Genomic DNA, 21803 nt, shown 5'->3' with positions numbered 1-21803 from the left:
CTGGATCTAGTCTGATGTAATAAGAGTAATTATACACAATTCTGCAAGAGCTGAAATGACTGGCTGAGCAATCAACTATGTGACAGAAAATTAATCAGCAAGAGTCCTGATCATTTATATCTTCTCGAGCCATTAATCAAATAAATGAGCCAAACATTTGCTGACATATCCAATATATAAATATACATGTTTAATTTCCAATTTTGTAATTAAGTTTAAATTACCATAACATTTATGATCGAATACTTGCTTTGAAATTGGTCTGTGACATTCTTAAGTTTGGAAATGGCTGTTTCAGAGAATAAATGATTAATCAGTTCACTACAAGATAAATGGAAGATGGAATAATCAGTAAATAATTACTGGCTGTGGCCTTAAAATGAACAAATAGCAACATTTTGCTGGCTGGTTGGGTATGGTATAAAGTCCATTGATATGTGAATTCCCCCTCCAAATAAATCACGTTTCCTGTGAAAATCATATATTTTATCATTACTGAATAGTTAAGTAATGGCATCAATTTGATACATTAACAGAGATACAGCAACACATGTATCCATGTGGTGCAGACGCGAGTTGCTCCTCTTTCTAATTGGCGGATTAACAATACATCAACGAGATGTGAATCTACTGTAGTGATGGTGAATCGACTTTGCATACAATAGACAACAGAAACCCGGAATTACGTGTAAACACTTAACCTACCCGGGTAGAAAAGAAAAAAGCCATTGGGACTTCCGTAGCTTTTCCAGAGTGTTTTGTTTGTTTGTTTGTTTTAGAAACAAACTACAAGTAGGCTTTAAAATTGAATACATATGACATAAGTCAAGTATAAATAGAAATTATGACTATTATTAAGCAATTAAGCCCTCAGTCTTTATAAATCCTAATCGTTACTAACCAGCTAAATTTTATCTTACAGAACGCTGTTTACTTCTTTAGCTAACGTGGTTGCTAAGCTAACACATTGGTGTTAGCATTGAGCTAGCTGCCAGCCGTTTCTGCCGACATTTCGTACACTTTGTCTTTAATTAACGGCGGCCAGGCGTGTGTATGATCACTTTTACAACGGTGACTCATCCGTTCGTAACACAGTAGTTAATTCCCATCCAGCTCTTCCTCCACGTTTTGTCGTTTTCTCTCCGATGGGCACGGGAGGGGAGTGTGCCCGTCGGTGGGCGGTTACAAACGGTGCGTGATTCACAAACCTTATTTGTTCCCACTACTTTGAGCGCCATCTTGTTTGTAACTCTCCTACGTAAGTGGTAGAGTTTCTACTGAGGGGGTATCCGATTACCCTTTTTTCCAGCGTTAGACTGGGAACCTCTCCCTGTAGTGCTGAGGCGCATATCGCATTTGCTTTATTCTCCCCTTTCTCTTGGACAAAATCGAGACAAAGTCTCCGCAAGTGGACAGAAATGAGCATCGAAACGCTTCTAGAAGCAGCCAAGTTTTTGGAATTGCAAGCCCAGCAACAACAGAAAGCACGTGGTAAGTTGGTATTTTATTAGAAATATACTTTGTGTCTCTGCTACACTGTCAACTCGGACGAATACACAGGCAAATCCTCAGTTATCCAGTGAAAAGGTGTGCCCGAGAGATTAAGTTTTCTGAATCACAGAGTTACATCAATTTACGCCATTCATGAACCGATTATAGTCTGAAAATCGCGGGTTTGTTGTTTTTCACATTAAAATACAAGCAGCAACTGACAGGATTGCGTTCAAGCCAGAATGTGACCTGTTTGTTTTACTTTCATATTCGTTTATCGCGTCAAGACGTGTTGCAGAATTGTATTAACTCACACACAAAACATACATGTCCGTGTATGTGACAGGCTGCCCGTGTTTAACCCTAAATGGTAGCTGTCCACAATGGCTAATAAACATCCCGGGCTGCTGCAGTATCGGGGGGTGACTGCATTGAAACCTGCTGCATAGACTGGGTTGTTACAGTAGTAGACTGCACGGTTGCATCACTGTAAACTTCACAGATCTCTCTCCATCTGCGTTACCCCGTCGGTATGTTCGTGAGTGACTGCACGCACTGCTAGGAGACATTTAAAATCAAACAAACAAAAACGTGAGCATGGTGTGAAGGGCGGTGGCGCAAGGGATGCCAAGCTCATTTTACATAATGACCTGACATCGTCCGCCGGGGATCAACTGACTCTGGCTTTCAGGCTTCCCCAACATGCATCTGTGCTATTACTCGTTCCTTCCAACTAAACGTGTACTGTGTCGTAGTCGTTAACCACCGTGTGTCGACATGTTCCACGTCTGCTTGTTTGTCTCGTGTACCAAAAAAACCAAAACGAATCAAACTCCCCAGCCTTTCAGACGCTCGTGGAGCGCTTTGAATGTCTGTCGATGACGTGTACGAACCAGCCACGCCTCCGTATGTTAGCAGCAGGACGGGGTGGCCCCGCCCCTTTCACCACGTGCGTGCTGGGCAACCCCTCCCAAAGATTGTTTATGAAGAAGATGAGTCACTTTGGGTAAGCCTCCAGCCTCACAAAAGGATCTGTGAAGTACTTTTATGAAAATTCAACTAAGAAGAGCAGCATGTCCAGACTCAATAATAATTTTACTATGTGTTAGGCTATATTACCAGTCTAGTGTAACATGTTACTGTCAATTAAGGTTCACTAAGAGAAGCTAAATGAGACCCTTGAAAGAAAAGCAGGAAAGCACATTTTATTTTGATGATGGCTCTTAGCCATTAATGATATTAAAGTCTATAAATGAAGCTGATAATGCAAAGACAAATTGCATTCACTGACTTTACAAGTGCATCAGCTACACTCTACTCTATGTTGTTGTGCTTGTGATGTCAATGAGCCATCCACTGTAGACAAGAGAGCCAAACCTGTCCTCATCAGCATGGACATTTTACATTATTATAATTTGCAATATATGTTCCACGAGGCTTGAGAGACGAGGGCAATGTCAGTTTTAACATTTGTGGTGAAATATTAAATCAAAGTACAGGTTGTATATGTGAAATTTCCATTTCCAATTTTGACTGAAAAAAAACAAATTGTGCATCCCTAAGGAAAAGCTGAACTAATTGTAAATACTGTAGCTGTCTTGTTTGATCGTAAACAGGTTAACAGATAGCTGCCATGTGTAGACAGCAGAACATATCCGTCACACACATTGAGCACCTTTCACACATGCTCTCTACATGTTGTTGTCCGACAGTCGGCCTACTTAGGCAAGCACAGTATTACAATGTTCTTTTAGTACAGCTTGAAAGGACCTGAAAATGCTGCAACAAGACATTGAAGACCAGTTTGAAGCTACAGATATGATTCAGACAACTGGTATATATTCAAGCTTCAGAGACTAAATTACCGATATAGAAAACTTGAGAATTTAGCTAACTGCTCTCCCTCCACGTTAATGACAAGATAACAAGCCAGCAGCCTAGATATGTTGAAGTAAACAAGCTCTCCTTGTGCGTTATTCTTCCTGATCTTTCTTTTAATAAATGGTCAGTATTTAGTATTTCTCCTCTATCAATGTCATGTTTCAAGTCATCATTGAACATTTTCCTATGAGGAGACCCATGTGTGACTTTACTTTAGCAAATGGATATTTAAAGAAAGCTCAGAGTGAGAGCTCTCGCTTCTTTCCTCTCCCAGCTCCTCCCGCCATGCTGCATTGGGAGAGCAGAGTCCTCCCCCTCCTTCTCCCTCCCTGCTACTGTAGAGCAGGTCACTGTGTGGAGAAAATTAGGCCAGTGTTTCCAATGTGCTGCTGCAGTTATATAACGTCTATAGAAAATCCTCCTGTTTTTTTAAGTGTTTCACTGCTTTTCTCCCAGAATAGGCACTCCTCTGTCTTGTCTGCGTCGGTACCACCAAACTGAATTATTTGTGTCTAACAACAGGGCATTCAAAATCTTCAGAAACAGTACAGAACATCTTGTTCTTTTTAAATTTCCTTTACTTTCAAGGCACACCTTTTCAGTGCAATATAACATGTATGTGTAGCAATAAGTGACATGCTTGACTGTTTAAAAATGAGACTATAAAACAATTCTCCTGAGTTGGAAATGTCTCTTCCTCTTTTGCATGACTTGTGAAGAGTGCTGCATAACTGTCGGCACGATATTTGCATATAACAAAAAGGGACATATGACTACAGATGCTTATATATGCTTCACTTAATATCAAATTAACTGCTTTGTTTTTTAATAGTTGGGCTAAGCTTCAGGGAAAAGTTTGTTGGTGTGCGTCAAAGCAGGGCTATAACGTTCCTGAACCTTGAACTCTGAACTGATGGACAAACACAACTTTTGCAGGTTGTAATCATGAGGGACTTGCTCTTCAAAAGGAGTATCCATCATATCGGAAAAAGTTTAATCCAAGCCACTAATGCTAAATATTGACCCCTCAAGATTTTGAATGTTTAACTTGCCTTGAATCTCTATAATTGATTACAAAGGCAGAGAGCTGTCATAGTGTAGTGCACCCAGTTGTTGGTTTGTTAGATACACTTAGCTAATACAAATGCAGTCTAACACAACAGTCTTGAGGTAAACCCTCCCCTCAGGAAAGCTATAATGTTTAGTTTTTGTTGTTGTTTTAGTGAGGTGTTGATTATTTTGTAGGCTGCAGTCCATTTGTAGTACTGTTGAATTACATTGTATTATACTGGCAGGTGTTGCTATTAATTTATCCATCCTATTTAGCTGAATTAGTATTGTACCTGATGACCTGGCGAGTGATATGCGACATGCATAAATCTTCTGGTGTGATTTATTCTCACAGTCGTGATATCTCACACTTAGTCCTCTGTTAAGTGATCTAATATTTATAATCTCTAACATTGATATTATTGTGTTTTCTGTGGCTTTTATTATTTTCCCTAGATGTAATTAAGTTGTCTCTGCAGCTGTATCTGTAGTTCTGCTGTGAAGGGAACGGTGTGTAGTGCTGCAGTCACCCTGATCCACTCCATAATAATGTTAATGACGACTACATGTTTCTGACATCTCTAACACTCAACATCACAGCTGCCATAGCAACAACACAGCCGTTTCTCCAGCATCCATACATCACTGAGGGGTTTTGAGTATGATTGGAGCGAACAATAGGCTTCTTATGACGCTCACACTTTCAGCGGATGGACTTTTCTCTTAATTGATGTGATTTCTTCAAAGATGACTGAAGTCACCAAAGTGGATATTTTTTAGTTTGTAAATCAAATAGGCTCTTTTCAGAGGTGATCTCCAGTAACATGCTCACAGATATGTTTTACATTAGTAATGCTGGACATGTGTTGCTGGAAAAGGTTCCTTAAGGTCTTGTTTATACCAGGCATTGACATGTGTCCTGTATGATTGGATCACAAGTGGACAGCTTTAAGTATGTCACCCCACACCTGGCAACACAATACATCTCCACATGCATCTTGAGTGAGCACTTGTACACTCTATATGTAAATAAACACATGCATCATTTATGTTTGCACACCACATACATTGTTGTTTTTAAGTGGTGAGAGGCAGCATTGTTTTCCTATGCGTAGACTGCTAGAAAAAAAGAGAAGAATAAGACCTTGGTGCTCGGTTAATCAGTCAGCCTAAATGGAAAGCGGATAGTCTCCACCCATGACCATTTTACCAGTTGTTCTAGCATCTGTCTGTCTTGCACCTTAATATGAAGCATTGGTGCATGAATTGGTACATGCATCTTGAGCATTGGACAGTTGAGCAGAATGTCCAGGATATAGTCACATACACACTGCTAAAAGATTGTGACCTTTGGGCACAGATAACATACAAATGTGGCGTGGGCGATCTGATCTCAATGTGTCCTCACACCTATACGTAGAGCTGTTCACTTGTGATCTGATCACCTGGCATGTTAATGTAAATAGGACATGAGGTAAATCAGTAGGCTGTATCGCCATTAGAGCAGTGTGCTTGAAGCTTGCTAGGGGTTTTACAAAGATGCAAAGAAAATCAAAATGCTTTCCCTCCTAGCAGCTACTAACAGAGATTTCTTCCTGTCTGCCCATTTTTTTCCAGTAATTGTTATAGTCACTATTTGACCATGGAAAGTGATCACATGAAATAACTTTATGTTAATAATGGCGCACTCACTGCTAATTCTGTCAGAGATTTGTCCTGATCTTTCTGGAGCAGTTTATTTGTGTTGAGAAACAGAAACCTTCTGCAAGTGGCAGACATCATGTTATACATGTTTTGGATAACAGAGGTCAACAAGTTCTGCGCAAGCAACACTTGCTGCTTAAAATTTTGAGTAAAATACTCAAACCACAAATACTATTTGTTGCAGTATAATTAAGTCGAATGCGGCAGGTAGTAGTCTGTGGTTAGTGTGTTTTTGTGGTGATTACCAAAAACTTATTTTAATTGTCAGTTGTTTGTTTGTATGAACAGTATATAGGCCTGTTTTACATCTTCTCATACATTCACATATCTCAAATACAAATATCTGAAAGGGGCACTTTGTAGTTGTAGGAGAAGAAATTCAAACTTATATATTATGTTAATGAGATAATATAAAGTCAGAAATATTTATCTTTTCCATAAGTCAATAAACAAGCTGTTCTCAGAGGAAAATAAGGTTGCTAGAAAGGTGGCAGAGTCTGCAAAATATAACCAAAAAGTAAAAAAGTATGAAATTGCATTGTCCTTTTAAGGTCATTTGGTTTCCAGTCATGAAAACGCATCTAGTGCACCTTTTAATCAGGGTCAGGTTTCTATTATTGACTGCTTCTCAAAGATTGATCAATAATGAAAGGTATTTATATTTTTGGCGTGATACTGTGGTTTATAGTATTTAAGTGTCTTTTTCTTATGTTCCCCTGCCTTGTTTCTTCCACAGAGGATGAGCTAAAGGAGAAGCAGCGTCTGGGGCAGCTATCAGAGGAGAGGCACTCTGATTTGACCTATAACTCAACAACCCAAGTCAACAATGTTTCCAAAGTTGAGGAGCTCCGCACTGAGAGCAGCCTGGTTCCCATACCACCATCTCTGCCTCCACCCTCCATGCCCATCACTGTCATACCCATCCCCGTGGCCACCCCCAACCCAACAGGCTCACCCACTCTGCAGGTTGCCACACTCTCCCCTCCACCTGCCGCTACTCTGCCACGCTCTCCGCAGCCCAAACCTGACCACCAGAGCTCTGTGCTGACCAACAGCCACAAGCAGCTGATACAGAACCATCACCACCCACAGCTTGTCGCCCAAACTAACAACACTAAACTTTTGCAGCAGACACCTCAGCAACTGGTTCAGCGCTATCCCGGTTCCATCGTCTCACCCCCACAGCAACATGCCTTACTCCCCCAGTCGAGCCCTGTGCTCCAGCAGGCTCCTCTACAAAATGGTCCCATCAGCCGGGGAAGTCCTCCTGATGATGGCCGCAACCTTGACAACAAGAAGAGGCCTGGAGGGTCGGTCTAAACCTATTAACTTGTTTAAATTATTTATCAAATATAATTTCTGTCAATCAATACATATGTCTGTAAAATGTAATTAATTACTTTTGAGCTGTAGCCTCCTAAAACCAAAAAACATTTTTTTGTAACAATTAAAAATTGAGAAAAGGCTAAGTTTAGCTGTTGTGTAGCGGTTACGCTATTGGTATTTATTTCACCGCTAAATGACATAAGTTCTACATTAAATTGGACTTGCACGACAGAATATAGGACCATCATGAGCAACAAAGCAAGAAAACTTGTCTTTGGTTGATTTTGATTTTTCTTGTCACATTGCCCTTTTGGACACCAAATTCTTACTGTGCTCTCATTTGTGCTCTTTCAGGGCAGGCACAAGAGAGGTGCATAACAAGCTTGAGAAAAACAGGTGGGTTCAACCTGTCTACCATAGGGCCTCCTTAAAGCGAAAGATTATCCTTCATATTGTTACTTTTGAATAATAGTGTGCAGGTTACATAGTGTTTTTTCGCCTCAGTATATCAAAGTTTTATCTGAGTGATTCCTTTTTTATAGTCGCAGTTCAATTTGAATGCTAAGCTTAATCTTTTTGTAGTCAAATACACAAATCGAATACTTAGTTGTGTAATCTAAAGTAAAGTGAGGCTCCACCATTTCTGCTGACTCAAATGCCCTGTCTGTGTCTTGTGTCTGTCAGACGAGCGCACTTGAAGGAGTGCTTTGAGACGCTGAAGAAAAACATCCCCAACATAGACGAGAAGAAGACCTCCAATCTGAGTGTGCTAAGAAGTGCGCTGAGATACATTCAGGTACAGTGCTAGTTTCTGAGGTTCTAAATGTGTAAACTGTACATATAGTCCATAGAATTATTTTACCACAAGCCTTTCATCATTATTTGAATGCCTCCTGACTTTTTACCTGGAAGAGAAGTGGGTCAGTGCTTGGACAACTGAATGTAATCAAACAAAACAATAACTTAACTGTAAAAGCAGATCCATTTCAGATTTTTATTTCTCAAATACTGGTGCTTTGGGATTGTAGGTCAGGTTGGGCTCTGTCCCAAATCGTCAGTATTTGTTGAGTTGGGAATGGGACTCAAAAATCCACTTTTGTACAAAGTGGAAGTTTAAACTTGGGTTTAATTTATTGGATTAATCGTTAAACAAATTACATTACAGAAGTAGAGATTATTATCAGCTTTAGCCTGTGGTCTGCATCGCCAGATATCTGTGAATCTAGTGAAGACTTGTTCTACAGGTCTGCTGACACTCACGATTACTTCTTGCTTCTATTCTATTGAAGCTAAACTGACACATGATCCAGAGTGTCGAGTACAAGAGGAGAGGCATTTGTTGAAAAAACAAATAAGCTAGCTGTTAGCTCACCTGGCATGAACCATGCATTAAAAAAAGCATACTCTTATGAATAAGTGTGATCACAAGTAGGATTTGCATATGAGATTGTGAACTTGAAGACACACTGATTATGTATGTATGGCTGTATGTGTTTTCTTCCAAGTGATGGTTATTTACGTAATGTGGTCCTGCTTTTCACAGACAAGTCTTTATTTTTTTAGGCCACAATTGATTTTAAAGGACGCAAGTACAAGATAAGTGGATGTCAGACAGACTTATCATTAAGTCTGTGATAAAAAAATACATGTACCACCAATAGTCAGACCAAACATGTTTGACACCTATTGAAAACCTCTTGGAGAGTATCTTCAGCTTTCTGCTGCAAACACAGTTCTGCCTTTTGTATTTCTGTGATTAGTTCTTTCTTTCCTGAAGAATCTCTAATGCTTCCTCATTCCACAACTTCCTAGATTTTTTTTTTTTTTTAAGTGCCTCCAGTATTTATTACCAGGAAGTTGTGCCATGTCCACAAGTGACTCACCATGTGTTTGAGTCAGGCCCTCACTGTGAGAGAATCCTGGTTGTAAACAGCTGGTGCAAAGGTCCACCACTGGTCTACTTTAACTTTTTCAGACTGACTGTGCTGATGAGCATCACCTTGTTTACTGTGGGTCATTTACTCCTATAGATAGACACTGTAGTGTGGCAGTTTTAAATCTGACAGTTCACCCATGGATTTAAGTTGGCATCAGGTGTGGTTTTTTTTTCTAAACGGTGCATCTAGTATTCTAGTTTTTGCTGTATTTACATTGTCTTAGTTATGACTGGGATTTGATGTTGAGCTTACATAATGTTTAAGTAATTATTTGGTTAACTTATTAGGGACTTGGTTATGAACATCCCCATGATAGAATGAATCATATAGTTGTTAATTTCCACATTATTATGAGCGTGTTGTTGGTATACTAATGTAGTTTTTGCAGAAGTCAGTGAGCTGCTGATTTGATGCTCTGAGTAGCAGCAGCAGCTTAGTTTTTCCTCTCTGTGGGTGGAAACTAGGACAGTGTAGGTGCAGTGCTTGTCACACAATCTCCCTCCGTCCCTCCCTCCCTCTGTGTGATTAAGCAACATGGTGTACAGTGTGCTGCGTTCCACTGGCAGACTGACCTGCCTTTCTTTTATTCCTGTCACCAGCTGAGCTAGACAAGAGATATATTTAAAGCCAATAGACGGAGGGCAAAAATCAGAACTGATCCCCCCCTCTGCACTAATGCACAACCTCATGAAGTCTAGCACAGTGGCTGAGGTATCCCATTCAAATTTAATTGACCTTTAATGGTATATAATGTTTATAACCCTGTGTTGTAACAGTTTATGTGTTGTAGGTCACTGTTGTGGTTTGTAGGTTACTCTTGCGTGCCTCTTTGTCACCAGGTGGCTTTTTTTCATTGGTTGGTGTTTTGTTATGGAGGGCTGGAGTAAAAAAGGGTGAACTTAAGTTGATGGGAGGCACAAAAGCAAAGCATGTGCACACTCCGTCATCTTGACATGGGTGGTACAGACGCGTGTCCTGCCTGCATACACCTCCCTCCCCGCCTCGTCCTTGCTCTCCTCTGCGCTGGCAGCAGAGAAGCAGCCGAAACACAAAAACACAGAGATCGAGAGAGGTTCGAATAAGAGGCTTTAGGCTCGGCATCACATTTCATTTGATTGATTGATCTAGCCTGTTATGTTCACTTGGAAGTCAGTGCACAAATAGCAGTGACTATTGGCTGTATTTTTTCATCAGTTTTTACAGAAAGTCTCTAACTGCATGATTCAAGTTCAAGTTCCTCATTCCAAGTCCAAATGGCGCCACAAATATGACCAGTAAAATCAGAATCTATGCAAATAGATTATTTTTAATTTTTTTCAGCTTGTGTTAGTTAAAAAAGCTCTACATTATTCTGTTTGCATCGAGTTCCTGAAAGCTTTCCCCGAGCCTGTAGCGACGCTGTGAAAGCCGAGGCTATAAAATAAGCCCTGATGCATTAGAGCTCCTCCTCTCTGCTCCCCCTCCCTCCATCCTCTTTCTCTCTCTGAGCTTTTAAGGCCACATGAGCAGCAAGCACATGGCTAGCCTGAGCCGCGTGACGTCACCCCCCGTGCTGGGCCCCCGCCCAGCACTGCAACAGGCAGGACTCACCGTACCAGCAGGCTTAGCTGCCAGCAGCAGGGAGGGAACATGGAGCGGTAAACACAAGGCTCGGTTTACTCTGCTCGCGCTTCATTTCCCTCAAAGCTGACTGAACTTGTTCCTCCCTTGCCAGTCTGAAACGTGTCATGCCATCTGGTGGAGAACATGTAGAGAGTATAGAGGTGTTTAAATGTGCTTTGCACTCAAAGTAAATGCCATTTCACTGTGCACCTAATGGCAGATTTCACTTGAAGCATTGCCTAAAAGAAAAGTTGCACTGATTGCTTTGACATTTTCTAAATCATGAAAAACTATGCAACATAATCTGTCTTTATTGGCAGTGGAGGTCACTGTTCTTTAATATTTAAAGTTTTTTAAGGTCTCTGCTTATTCTTATTGAGACTACAGTCAAGCTTTGCAACTAATACATTTTGCTTGAAATTTCAGCAGGGTTATTTCCTTGTTTTACACAAACAACAACAGCAATATGTCAGACTTCCACAACACAGCTGCGTGTGCTGGAGCATGGTCTGGACTATCGACCAGTCCAAAACACGATACGGTAATTAGGTCAGTTATGGCCAGCACAAGCTTGCACACAAGGAACGGTGTGCAAAAGTAGGGATTTTTTTCTGCAGACAAGCCTTTTATTGTTGAAGTCAGGCACCACGTGAAGCTCTCTGTTCCAGCCCGAAGGCACAGTGAGACAAGGGTTTATGGTTACAACACTGTCACAAGACCTGTATGCAGAAGCGTGATCAGTCTGCCAGGCTGAGCAGCATGTCTGCAACGTGGCCTCTTGTGCTCCTGGCCCTTTAAGAAAAAACCCAGCCTTGTGCCGTCTGCTGCAAAAGTGAGTCAGTGAGTACAGCTTGTATTGCTCTCTTTCAATCCCCCGCTATCTGCCGCCCTCCCTCCCTCTCCTGTTCTCTGTGGGGCCATGTGCTTGGCACTCGCATTGCTTGGGACGGCGCTCGAGCACTGTTTACCTTCCACACACACACACATAATGCAGCCTATCCCTGTAGTGATCTAGATTTTCACACGAGGCCGAGGTGGGGCCTCGTCTCTTTGGAGGGAGGAGGAGCGGAGGCTTCGGGGTGCGGCAATGTGCCGTGAAACAAAAAGGTACTTGGCACCTTTTGTCCTACCAACCTGGTGACATGATTAACAGGGTGTCGAAGTCATGTGGCATCCCTCTGCGACAGACTTACTGATCAGGTTTACATAGTTAATCTTAGGCTAGCTGTTTCTCAACAGCTCCGTCCACCATCAGCACTGTAACAGGGAGAGTTCAGTGGGTTTCGGTGTTCGTGGAGTGATTCTTCCCTCCATGAGTCATAGATTGTGGCATGCACATTTGTGGCACCACTCATGTAACGCTGCCTGCTGAAACATGAGAGTAAAAGGGAGGCAGCCAGCCCTTTTCACTCCACGCGTCACATATTTTGTACACTCCTTAATACCATTACATTCTGGCCGACTGACTGATGGTGCTTAGTGTATTAGACCCTCGATGCTCAGTGCCTGTGTCTGATCATTTTCATAATTACACCCAGGCTCTATTTAAAGAAACCGCTACACGTTCAAACAGTGTCAGGCAACACTAAACAGCGCCTTTGGCACATAAAGGTGTGTGTGTGTGTGTGTGTGTGTGTGTGTGGTCTTTTTGGTGACTGAGAAACCTTAAAGGAGGTTTTCAGCTGTTTCCATGGCAACCAGAGGCGGGGGCATTTCAGTACACTATGTGTTGAAGCCGAGGCTGCTGTCAACGTGCTCAGACCGAAGTGCGGATATCAACAGCTCTTCTGGTTGACAGAGATTAATGTGTAATGAGTGTTTTGCGAGTTTGTGAAGGATACGAGTAGTTCTCCTCTCTGTGCTTCAAAAAACAATTAACATACAATAACTTTGTTTGAATGACAGTGTTTGTGACTGAGAATCAGAACGATTCTCCAGAAGCACTTGACCACTGTCAACATTTCTCAAGTAACAAGATATAGCAGATGTTTTCTTGTTTGTTTTGAACAGAGATTTGCTAGGATATTGTATTGTCAATATAACCACATCTGTGTATGTAGGTTGGTCAACAAGTAACAAAATCCTGCAGTGCCGAAATGCCAAGGTTTGAGGTTAATTAAAAGTGTCACTATTATGCATAGTTGCTCTATCAGAGTAAAGACATTTCTTCAGCTGTAAAATGTCCTCAAGCACATATATCAGTATGAATATTGGTCATACACACAAATAATGGCTAGATGGACAGAAAATAAACTGCCAACTATTTTGATATAATATGAATAGTTGCTGGGTTTTGGAAATTTATTGGACAAAATGACTTTGATGTTTAGATTTTGACAGTTGTTTTTAAAGACTTTTAATGATTAACAGTAAAATAATTTGCAGATTAATTAACAATAGAAACAGTTGTAGGTTGCTACCTGTATTGTCCTGTAATTTCGAGTTCTTTGCTTAAATAACTAGATTAAATTAGTCATTCATGTGGATTTCTTTTTTGTTGTACTGTTATTTTGCCAAACTAATGTGACTTCCTCTATGTGTGTATTTGCGCGTGAGTCTGAGAACAATCTTGATGGGACGCAGCCCAAGCACAGACCGCTTGGCCCGTGCATTTCTAATCCTGGATAAGGACTAGGGACAGGTGCTGATTTACACTAGACCCGCCTTTTGTCCCCATTTGCTATTTCTGTACATGTATGATATACTGTACTGTCTCCCATCATACAGCTACAGTAAGACAAACTCAGTACAGATGCACTTTTCTTAATCCCAATCTCTTACACATGACGTGCACAGGTACACTCACACACACAAATCCACGGTGGTATGAACACTAACAGGAAGTCCACCCTTTGAGGAAATGGCTTTATGATCCTGAGTCATCAGGTTGCTGGTAACAGATCTCTGTGTAATTTCCCTGAGCCTCTCCCAGCGAGGCTGCAGTTGGACACTTTGACCATAAATTAAATAAAGTGTTGGATGTCAAAACACTAATCCCTAACAGCATAACTCTGTCCTGTCTGTATTACATTACTCACGGATCGAGTTCTACAGAGTTTATATTTTGTTGCTTGATTCTTACACACAGGTTTGTTATAGTTTTCATATGCTATTTAAGATTTTCCTCCTGTTGCTGTGTACAGGGAAGTCCAGCTCAGTTTGTTTGGTTTTGCCTAGTGTCAGCTGACAGGTTAAGGGAAATTGGGTCACAGAAAGCCACTGCCTGGAAGCACCTCCTACTTTCCATACTTGTCTCCTTCACCTCATCCTTCCCTCCTGCTCCTGTAGCTGTTATTTTGCTCCCTCCACACAAGCTCTGGTCACAGGTTTATTTTTAAATCATTATTTGTTGACCCGAGCCTTATTAATCAGATCTAAGGACTGCACAGGAAGCTTCCTCTCTGAGTTTTACTGGAGTTGAGCTGCAATGATTAATTGATTGGTTGTCAAAATTAATCTCAGATTATTTTGATAATTAATTGAGCACAGAAACATATTCAAAATGATCTGATTCCAGCTTTCCTAACTGTGAATACTTTCTAGTTTTCTAATAGTGTCTTTACTTCTCTATGACAGTAACTGAATATCTTTGGGTTTTGAACAAAAACCAAAGGACATCATAGACCAAACTACTAATCGGTTAATAATCTGATTGTTAATCGTAATAATCTGTGGCTGCATCCTACTGAAGTGATGTGCTTTGTTTTGAGCCCTTTTCTCCAGCTAACCACTAGAAACCTACTGGTTGTTGGTGGATGACTAATACATGAAGTAATGAGAAAATCTCCCCCTTCTGTTGATGCCTGACTACAGTAGAGCTAAATGTCGAATTGTCTGTGATTACTTACTGTGTGACGTGGAAGATAAAAAGGCCCCTCTCACAAGTCAGATTTACTACTCACATGGTGACAGTGATGGAATTCAGAACATTTAAACATTCAATTTTATATTTCATTACAGAATATACATCTGATCTGTGAACCAAACAGGCTGTGCTCTCCTTTGAGGCCAAAAATAAGAAAGCAAAAGGGGGAAAAAATCTGTTTCATATGTTTATGTAGATGCAGACTTGGGTTTGATACAGTCAGATCTTGCAAAAAGCAGTGACGGGGTGCCGTTTAGCTCATTTGGTAGAGCAGGTGTCCTATGTACAGTGGCTTTGTCCTCGCTGTGGCGGCACCAGGTTCGAGACCTGGCCTGGGCGCCCTTTGCCGTGTGTCACTCCCCCTCTCTCTCATTCTGTTTCCTATCATATCTTCAGCTGTTCTGTCAATAAAGCTGATAAATGGCTGTAAAAATATTAAAGAAAAAAAAAAGCAGTGACAAGCAGGTGGTTACACTGACCAAAAACAGCAGCCTGCTGCACAACACAGACCCACAGACTTTGAACTACAACCACGTTGGCTTCTTTTTGTGCCTCTAATATTTTGTGAAACCCAGTTTGAGGTGAACATAAATCAATATCACAGTCTGATACAGAGGCCTCAAACATTAGTACAGAATTGAATCAGCACGTCGCTGACGCAGTGTCAACAAAAGCAAAGCTTCACAAAGACAGGATTATTTGTTGTATTGGCTTATTGCATTACTCTGCACATGTGAACCCAATTAACTGGTAACAGCGTTTCTTTACTGGTGGCAGGTCACACCATCAGCATCAGCAGTCACTCAGGTCAGCGATTCAAGAGTTTTACCCTCTTCTGCTTTCTCTTTTCAGACGTTGAAGAGGAAAGAAAAGGAGTATGAGCACGACATGGAGCGGCTGGCAAGGGAGAAGATCGCCACACAGCAGCGATTAGCAGAGCTCAAGAATGAGCTGAGCCAGTGGATGGATGTGATCGAGATCGACCGCGTCCTCCGACAGACAGTACAGCCAGAGGAGGACCAGGCCTCCACATCCACAGCCTCAGGTGGGCTGACAGTCTGCCTGTGTATAGATATTAAGCATATTTTTGAAGTTATGTTAATCCTGCTAAATGTCCAATAAACCACAGCACCAAACCACTTTATAGTAAAGGAAATGCAACAAAGTCATTACATTAGATCTAATAACTCTGTGCTGAATCTCTCATGTGTTGCAGAAGGTGAAGACATTATGGATGATGACCTAGAAGACGAGATGGCACCCAGAGCACAAACTGCCTTACCCACTGTGCCTCAAATCATGAAACCTGAGCTGCCCAAGACTGCAACACCCATGCAAACCCCCACCCTGACACCCACCACCACCAACACTACCTCCTTCATCACCCAACACATCTCCATCCAGCACAAAGCCCCTCAGCACCAGCCTCAGCTCCAGCCACTGCCGTTGACTCTTCCACAGCAAGTGTCCAAGCCTGCAGTACTACCTACACTTATAGCTACAACATCCAGCACTCCCACCACCCCCAGTCAGCCCCTGATCCCCACCCAGACACAGATGGTGACCATGCCCAGTCTACACCCCACAGTTATTGCCCATGCTTCAGTGTCCCACCCCTCCGTCATCCAAGCAGTCAACCACGTCATCCAGGGAGGGGGTCCCAAACACATTGCCCACCTCGCTCCTGCCACCACCACCAGCTCTGTTCAGTTAACTCCTGGCCATCAACCTATTGGCCACATCACCGTGCACCCAGTGGCTCACCTGAGCCAGCATCTCCCAGCCCTCTATCCTCAACCAGTGGCCGTCACACAACCAGCTGTTGTCGGTCACATCACCCACACCATCAACCACGCCCACCCTCAGTTAAATGGCACTGCACCTAACCAACCAGCCACCATCGTAGGAAAGCAGACAGCAGTGAGCACCCAAATGGTGGCCCACCACCCGCAGCTGATGGGTCAGACAGTGCTCAACCCTGTGACAATGGTGACCATGCCCTCCTTCCCCATTAGCACTCTGAAGCTGGCCTGAACACTGCCAAGAGAATCTCTGGGCTATAAGACAGAGACACCCCTCGGCAGGGGAGAACCACACGCCTCAGACCAGGCCATGGACGAGGTCACAGTGAGGGCAGGAGAGCTGCTGGACACCTCGCTGATCCACAGAGTTTCATGATCGTTCAGAAGCACTGCAGCCGATAGAAAAGCCGGGATCATTCCTCTGACAAAACACAAACCCTGGTCAGTACTAGACTAGCCGTGTCCTGAAATCTGGATGCTGAATTTAGGACATTTCAGGCTGCATGTGGTTGATAGTCATCACGTTGCGTGCGTGTGTGTGTGTGTGGCAGAAGTGTCGTTTTAGACCCTCACTTGCCATCCATTGTTGCAGATAATTGAGCAGAAGTCATTTTCACAGGAAAATGCTGCACTGCCAGCACAGTGTCACATGACTGCACCTGTTACAGTGTTGATATAGGTACTGACTAGCGTCTTGACTCCTCGCTATCATTGTGACTGCTGTGGATTAACCAACCGCAGATCACATACTCCAGAGGCTGCATTGGGTTTTGAGGGCTGTGACAGAGTAGGATCAGAGTGTTCGACCTGCCTTAACCACCAACAGATTGGAAATGTGATTTAGAGGAGCTCCTCCTCTCCAGCAGAGGCACATGCTGCAGGGCTTGAGCAAAATCACGGAATTGGAGTAGAGCTCCGGAACTGGAGCTGCAGTCCTAGTGATGGTGCATACAGTAATAGCTCCCCCTGCTGGTTGCCGGTGTTCAGTGTAAAGTTATTTTTCCCTGTGACCTGAAAAAAGTCAATTGCAGATGATGTCATTCAAAAAAATGTAAAGAAATACTTGTTAGTTATTGCTCTCCTTTAATAAAACTGGCAGGTGTACTCTCAGCACAAGTTTAACTTAGTGTTTTAGGATCAAATTATGTTTTTGTCACAGCTGCTAATATATATATGAAAACATTTTTGCCAAATAGGATCCCTTTGTATATCTACATGCCCCCTAAATACTAAATGTCTGAGATAAAAAAAAAAAAAACTTGATGTGTGTCTTCCGATGCTACAAAGCGAGGGAGATGTGTTTTAGAGATTTTGAATGTGAAAACATAAAAAGGTCCACTAAAAAAAAAAAGCTAGAAAGGTGTGTTTCTGAATGTTAGTAGGTTGTGTGTTTGCATGCGTTGAATGCATTCATGACTGTAAATTCAGTGACTGTGTTTGAAAGTGAGGACCCACAACAGTGCAGCCTGTCTTTGACACATTACTGTAGGGTTGTAAAACTAATTTATCATCCATAACTTTGGATTGGGGTCACTTTAGAGTGATTTCAGCAGCTGACATAAATCCAATCAATGTGTTTTTTTAAGACTATCCTTTTCCAAAGCACTGTGAACATTTCTATTAGTCTACATGAGCAGCAAACTTGCAGTTTAGCACAGCACCTGCTTTGTTCTCCTAGTTGAATCTGAATGTACTGACCTGTGAAAGGATGTGGAGTAGAGCACTCATCAGAAGGTAAACCCCCTTTTTTTAAAAGAAAAATGCGATTACTTTATTAAAGTATGTGTATGTAAAGTGTAACATTTAAAACTGACTTTGTATTTTAAGATTTACTGTTTGTTTCATCTGGAGAATAATTTCTTCTGTTCAGTGTAAATTTGATTAAAAATAGTTTTTTTTTTTTTTCCTGGGACCATGTACAAAGCTATATATCAGGGGGTGATGACTACACAGACCTCTTCCCATTTTGATATCACATTCGGCCACTTTGGAAAGTATTCACCCCTTAGAGTTTTTTGTATTTTGTTCTGATGCAATATGATCACAACAGGGACCTTTTATGTTTAATTTTTTTGCTCATGACAACTCAAGTACAAAGAAATACCTTCAGATTTTATGCAAATGATCAATTGAACAAATGCATTGTGACGTCATATTGTAGCAAAACAAAATGTGTGAAAATGTACAGGGATTCAGGTACTTGAAGAAGCAACAATATACTTGTGTGTTTTCCCTATGGAGAAAGTTTAAGGTGTATATAGCCTGTAAATGTTGGGCTGCATTTAGATCTAACTCTATTGTGTAAAAAGCTGGGGAAAATATGTAAAATAAAAAATTTATTAAAAAAAAGAAAAACTTAATAAATTGTATTATGTTTACAAATGTCTGACGTTTGTGTTTGAGAAACCTCTGAACAAAATTGTGGTTTTGTTTTTACAATTACTAGCAGCTGCAACTAAAAGTTATTTGTACCATTGATGATTTGGCTATTTTCTTGATTGTTTGTTTGATTGATTGATAAAATATTAGAAAAAAAAGAAAAGGGGGGAAGAAAAAGAAGTATCCATCCCTGTTTAACATAATCGAAGATGACATCTGTGAATGTTTTATCTTGTCCAGCAGATGAAAACCAGGACACCAGAAATAAATAGTCAGTTTTTACCTAAATAATGAAGTGATTAACAATATGTAATACTGTCTATGAATAACTGTCTATTGGTTGACTAATCACGACGGTTTTACTGTTATCTGATATTTTGTGTAGCTAGATGCCTTAATTAGCCTGATTAGGTTTTATTTAGCTAAAACTACTAATAATACTGAGGGGATATATTTTGTCCACCCTATTTAAATCAATGATGTTGGCAGACTGAATATGCAAGTACCCCTTTGTAACAAAATACAGTTTGAAGGCACCACAAACTAGCAGTGTGTTGTATAAAAGTACCTAAAAGTGAGTAAGTAATTATTATGACAAGTTAAAGTAAACTATACATGCAGTAAATTTATATGTGCGTATATGGGATTTATCAGATCTGCTATCCAGCATTTTATGATTATCAGAATTTAAAAAAAAAAATCTTATTGCTATAAAAATAAGTAATATAACATAAATAATGATATAACTTGCCTTAAACTCAATAACCATTTGGAGCCCTTATTAAATTAAATTAAATTAAATTAAATTAAACAGTTAAAGCTCGTGTAAAAAGAGATGGTATTATGGATTTGGGTACCAAAGTATTCATTTGTAAGGTGCTTTGCCAAAAAGTTTACAAATAAATATATTGAGTAAAAAGTAAATTTTTTGCCTCAAAGAGTAGCTGAGTTGAAGTGTGATGTGGCAGAAAATGGAAAATATTCAAGTAAAGAACAAGTATCTCAAACTTACTTCGCTAGTACCTCAAAACTGCCAACCAAAACTTCCAAATATGAAGATGTTAGTTATCCAGAAGTGGTTATGAACTCATAGCATGATCTGTCTCATCTTTTGCCAGCGAGCTAACTTCACCTTAGCAAGCGAGCTGCCTAAAACACCTCTTATGGCTATAATGCTGTTATTTGCTTGTTTATACTTGATGATGATGTTGTTAAATTTAGTCATAGGTTTAAAAAAAGACAAACAAACGAAACAATAACAAAAAACAGACTAGCATTGATAAAATGTAGGAATTGATGTAGGAATTTATTTACAGTTTATCGAGTGTTCATGTAGCTAGCTTCATTAGCCGGCCTCCGTAGTGTCTACATGGCGTCTGCTAACCGACTTCAACAGGTCTTCAGGTTGCTGTCAGCTTCAACAAAGGCTCATTACCTCATAAATAAACGCAAATATAAGTATGTGGTGGCTGGTGACACAATACAGGTTTGTTCTGAGAGAAAGGTTTAAACATTTAAAAGGCCGAACAAGCTAGTGACTAGCTGTTAACTGCAGAACCGAGTTAGTGACACCAGAGGGGGCGGGGCCAAACGTCAGCGACTCAAGTCAGAACTCCATTAACAAAACTCTGAATTTAAAGCTGCAGTCTGGAGTTTTGCTTAACAAGTAGACTTAGCCAGAAAATTTGAATGACACAGCTCCCAGGTCTCTCCTTCATCCTCTCTGCTGCTGCAGCCCAGCCTTCAAAGCCCCTCCCAACAGAGGAGCCTGCCATGCACGAGCAGGCTTGTAACTATGGTAACACAGGACTCCAGATAACCAAGATGGCACATTAAAAATAACAACAACAACAACGACATACACCCCAATTGTTCTCTTTCTGCTCAATACAACTAAATTATAATGAGTGCTGCATGCCGAGTCGCTGTAGTAACCCCAGTAACAAAGGTAATCATTTATGTAATCAATGTCACCATGCTTCATTTCTGAAGCGTGAGTAACCTTATTTTTCTAAACCAATTCAACCACTTAAGAGAGTACTGAACACAAACTATGGTTATAGCTGCCTGGTCACTTGAAAGACACTTTTGCTAACCATCAGCCATAAAGGCAAAGCTAAACAACCGGAGTTAGCATAAAAATTAACAAGCAAGATTTAGCGGCAAGTTAGTAGCTTGACTTAAACATCTTTTAATGATATGCGCAATTGCGATTATTACTGTAACTGCCACAACCACAGCCTTAAGTTTAAAACACAGAATTAAACATATATCAAGCAGGGCACCTTACAAATCCCGCAGCTCCATTCACCTCTGAAATGACTCTCCAATATTCATCCGTGTTTTCTCGCTGGCTCGCTCCAATTCTTTCTTTTCTACATTGCTTTTCTTCGTCACTCTGCTTATTTCTTCTCTTTGGCGTAGGCAATGGTGGGGCATTTTTCAGCCCTGTTGCTTCTCTGCCATTTTTTACAGTTTGGACTTGAGCTTGAAAGTATCAGACTAGGTGAGAGCAGGCCCCACGCCTGCGCGGGGGAGGGGCTCTGCCCAGTGCTCGAGAGAGGGGGGAAGGCTGCCAGCAGGGTATGCACGAGAGTGATTGACACTTCTCAGACACGCTCCATGGCTCTGATTGGTTGTGATCCAGAGTGGTGGATTCTTGCATATCAAATCACAGCCACTAGGTGGAGCCACAGACAGTGTGGATTTTTTCACAGCTGACCTATATCTTATTCTCCTGTCAGATCATAATGACAGTTTTAGCAA

The 21803-nt window shown here is 41.2% G+C and overlaps 1 protein-coding gene and 1 long non-coding RNA gene across 3 annotated transcripts; one reads left to right on the top strand and one right to left on the bottom strand.

The window, feature by feature from the left end:
* Nucleotides 1–770: 770 nt before the first annotated feature.
* mnta (MAX network transcriptional repressor a) lies at nucleotides 771–19134 on the top strand. 2 transcript variants are annotated; one of them, XM_037077537.1, is made up of 6 exons: nucleotides 797–1491; nucleotides 6863–7436; nucleotides 7807–7848; nucleotides 8137–8248; nucleotides 15709–15901; nucleotides 16073–19134. In XM_037077537.1, exons 1-6 carry the CDS (start codon nucleotides 1419–1421, stop codon nucleotides 16888–16890), a joined length of 1812 nt encoding a protein of 603 aa, XP_036933432.1. In that variant the 5' UTR covers nucleotides 797–1418; the 3' UTR covers nucleotides 16891–19134. The 2 variants fall into 2 exon arrangements, with proteins under 2 accessions (XP_036933438.1, XP_036933432.1); XM_037077543.1 differs by lacking the exon at nucleotides 7807–7848 and having other exon boundaries at nucleotides 771–1491.
* On the bottom strand, nucleotides 1492–2491 carry LOC119007696. The gene is made up of 2 exons (XR_005071198.1): nucleotides 2142–2491; nucleotides 1492–2049 (listed from the first exon to the last, which is right to left on the bottom strand). It is a non-coding gene; the product is annotated as an uncharacterized LOC119007696 (long non-coding RNA).
* Nucleotides 19135–21803: the final 2669 nt, after the last annotated feature.

The sequence above is a fragment of the Acanthopagrus latus genome, chromosome 2 (genome assembly GCF_904848185.1).
Source record: "Acanthopagrus latus isolate v.2019 chromosome 2, fAcaLat1.1, whole genome shotgun sequence".
Taxonomy (NCBI): domain Eukaryota; kingdom Metazoa; phylum Chordata; class Actinopteri; order Spariformes; family Sparidae; genus Acanthopagrus; species Acanthopagrus latus.
Note: the sequence above shows the minus strand (reverse complement) of the source record. Positions and strands in the feature narration are given on the sequence as shown.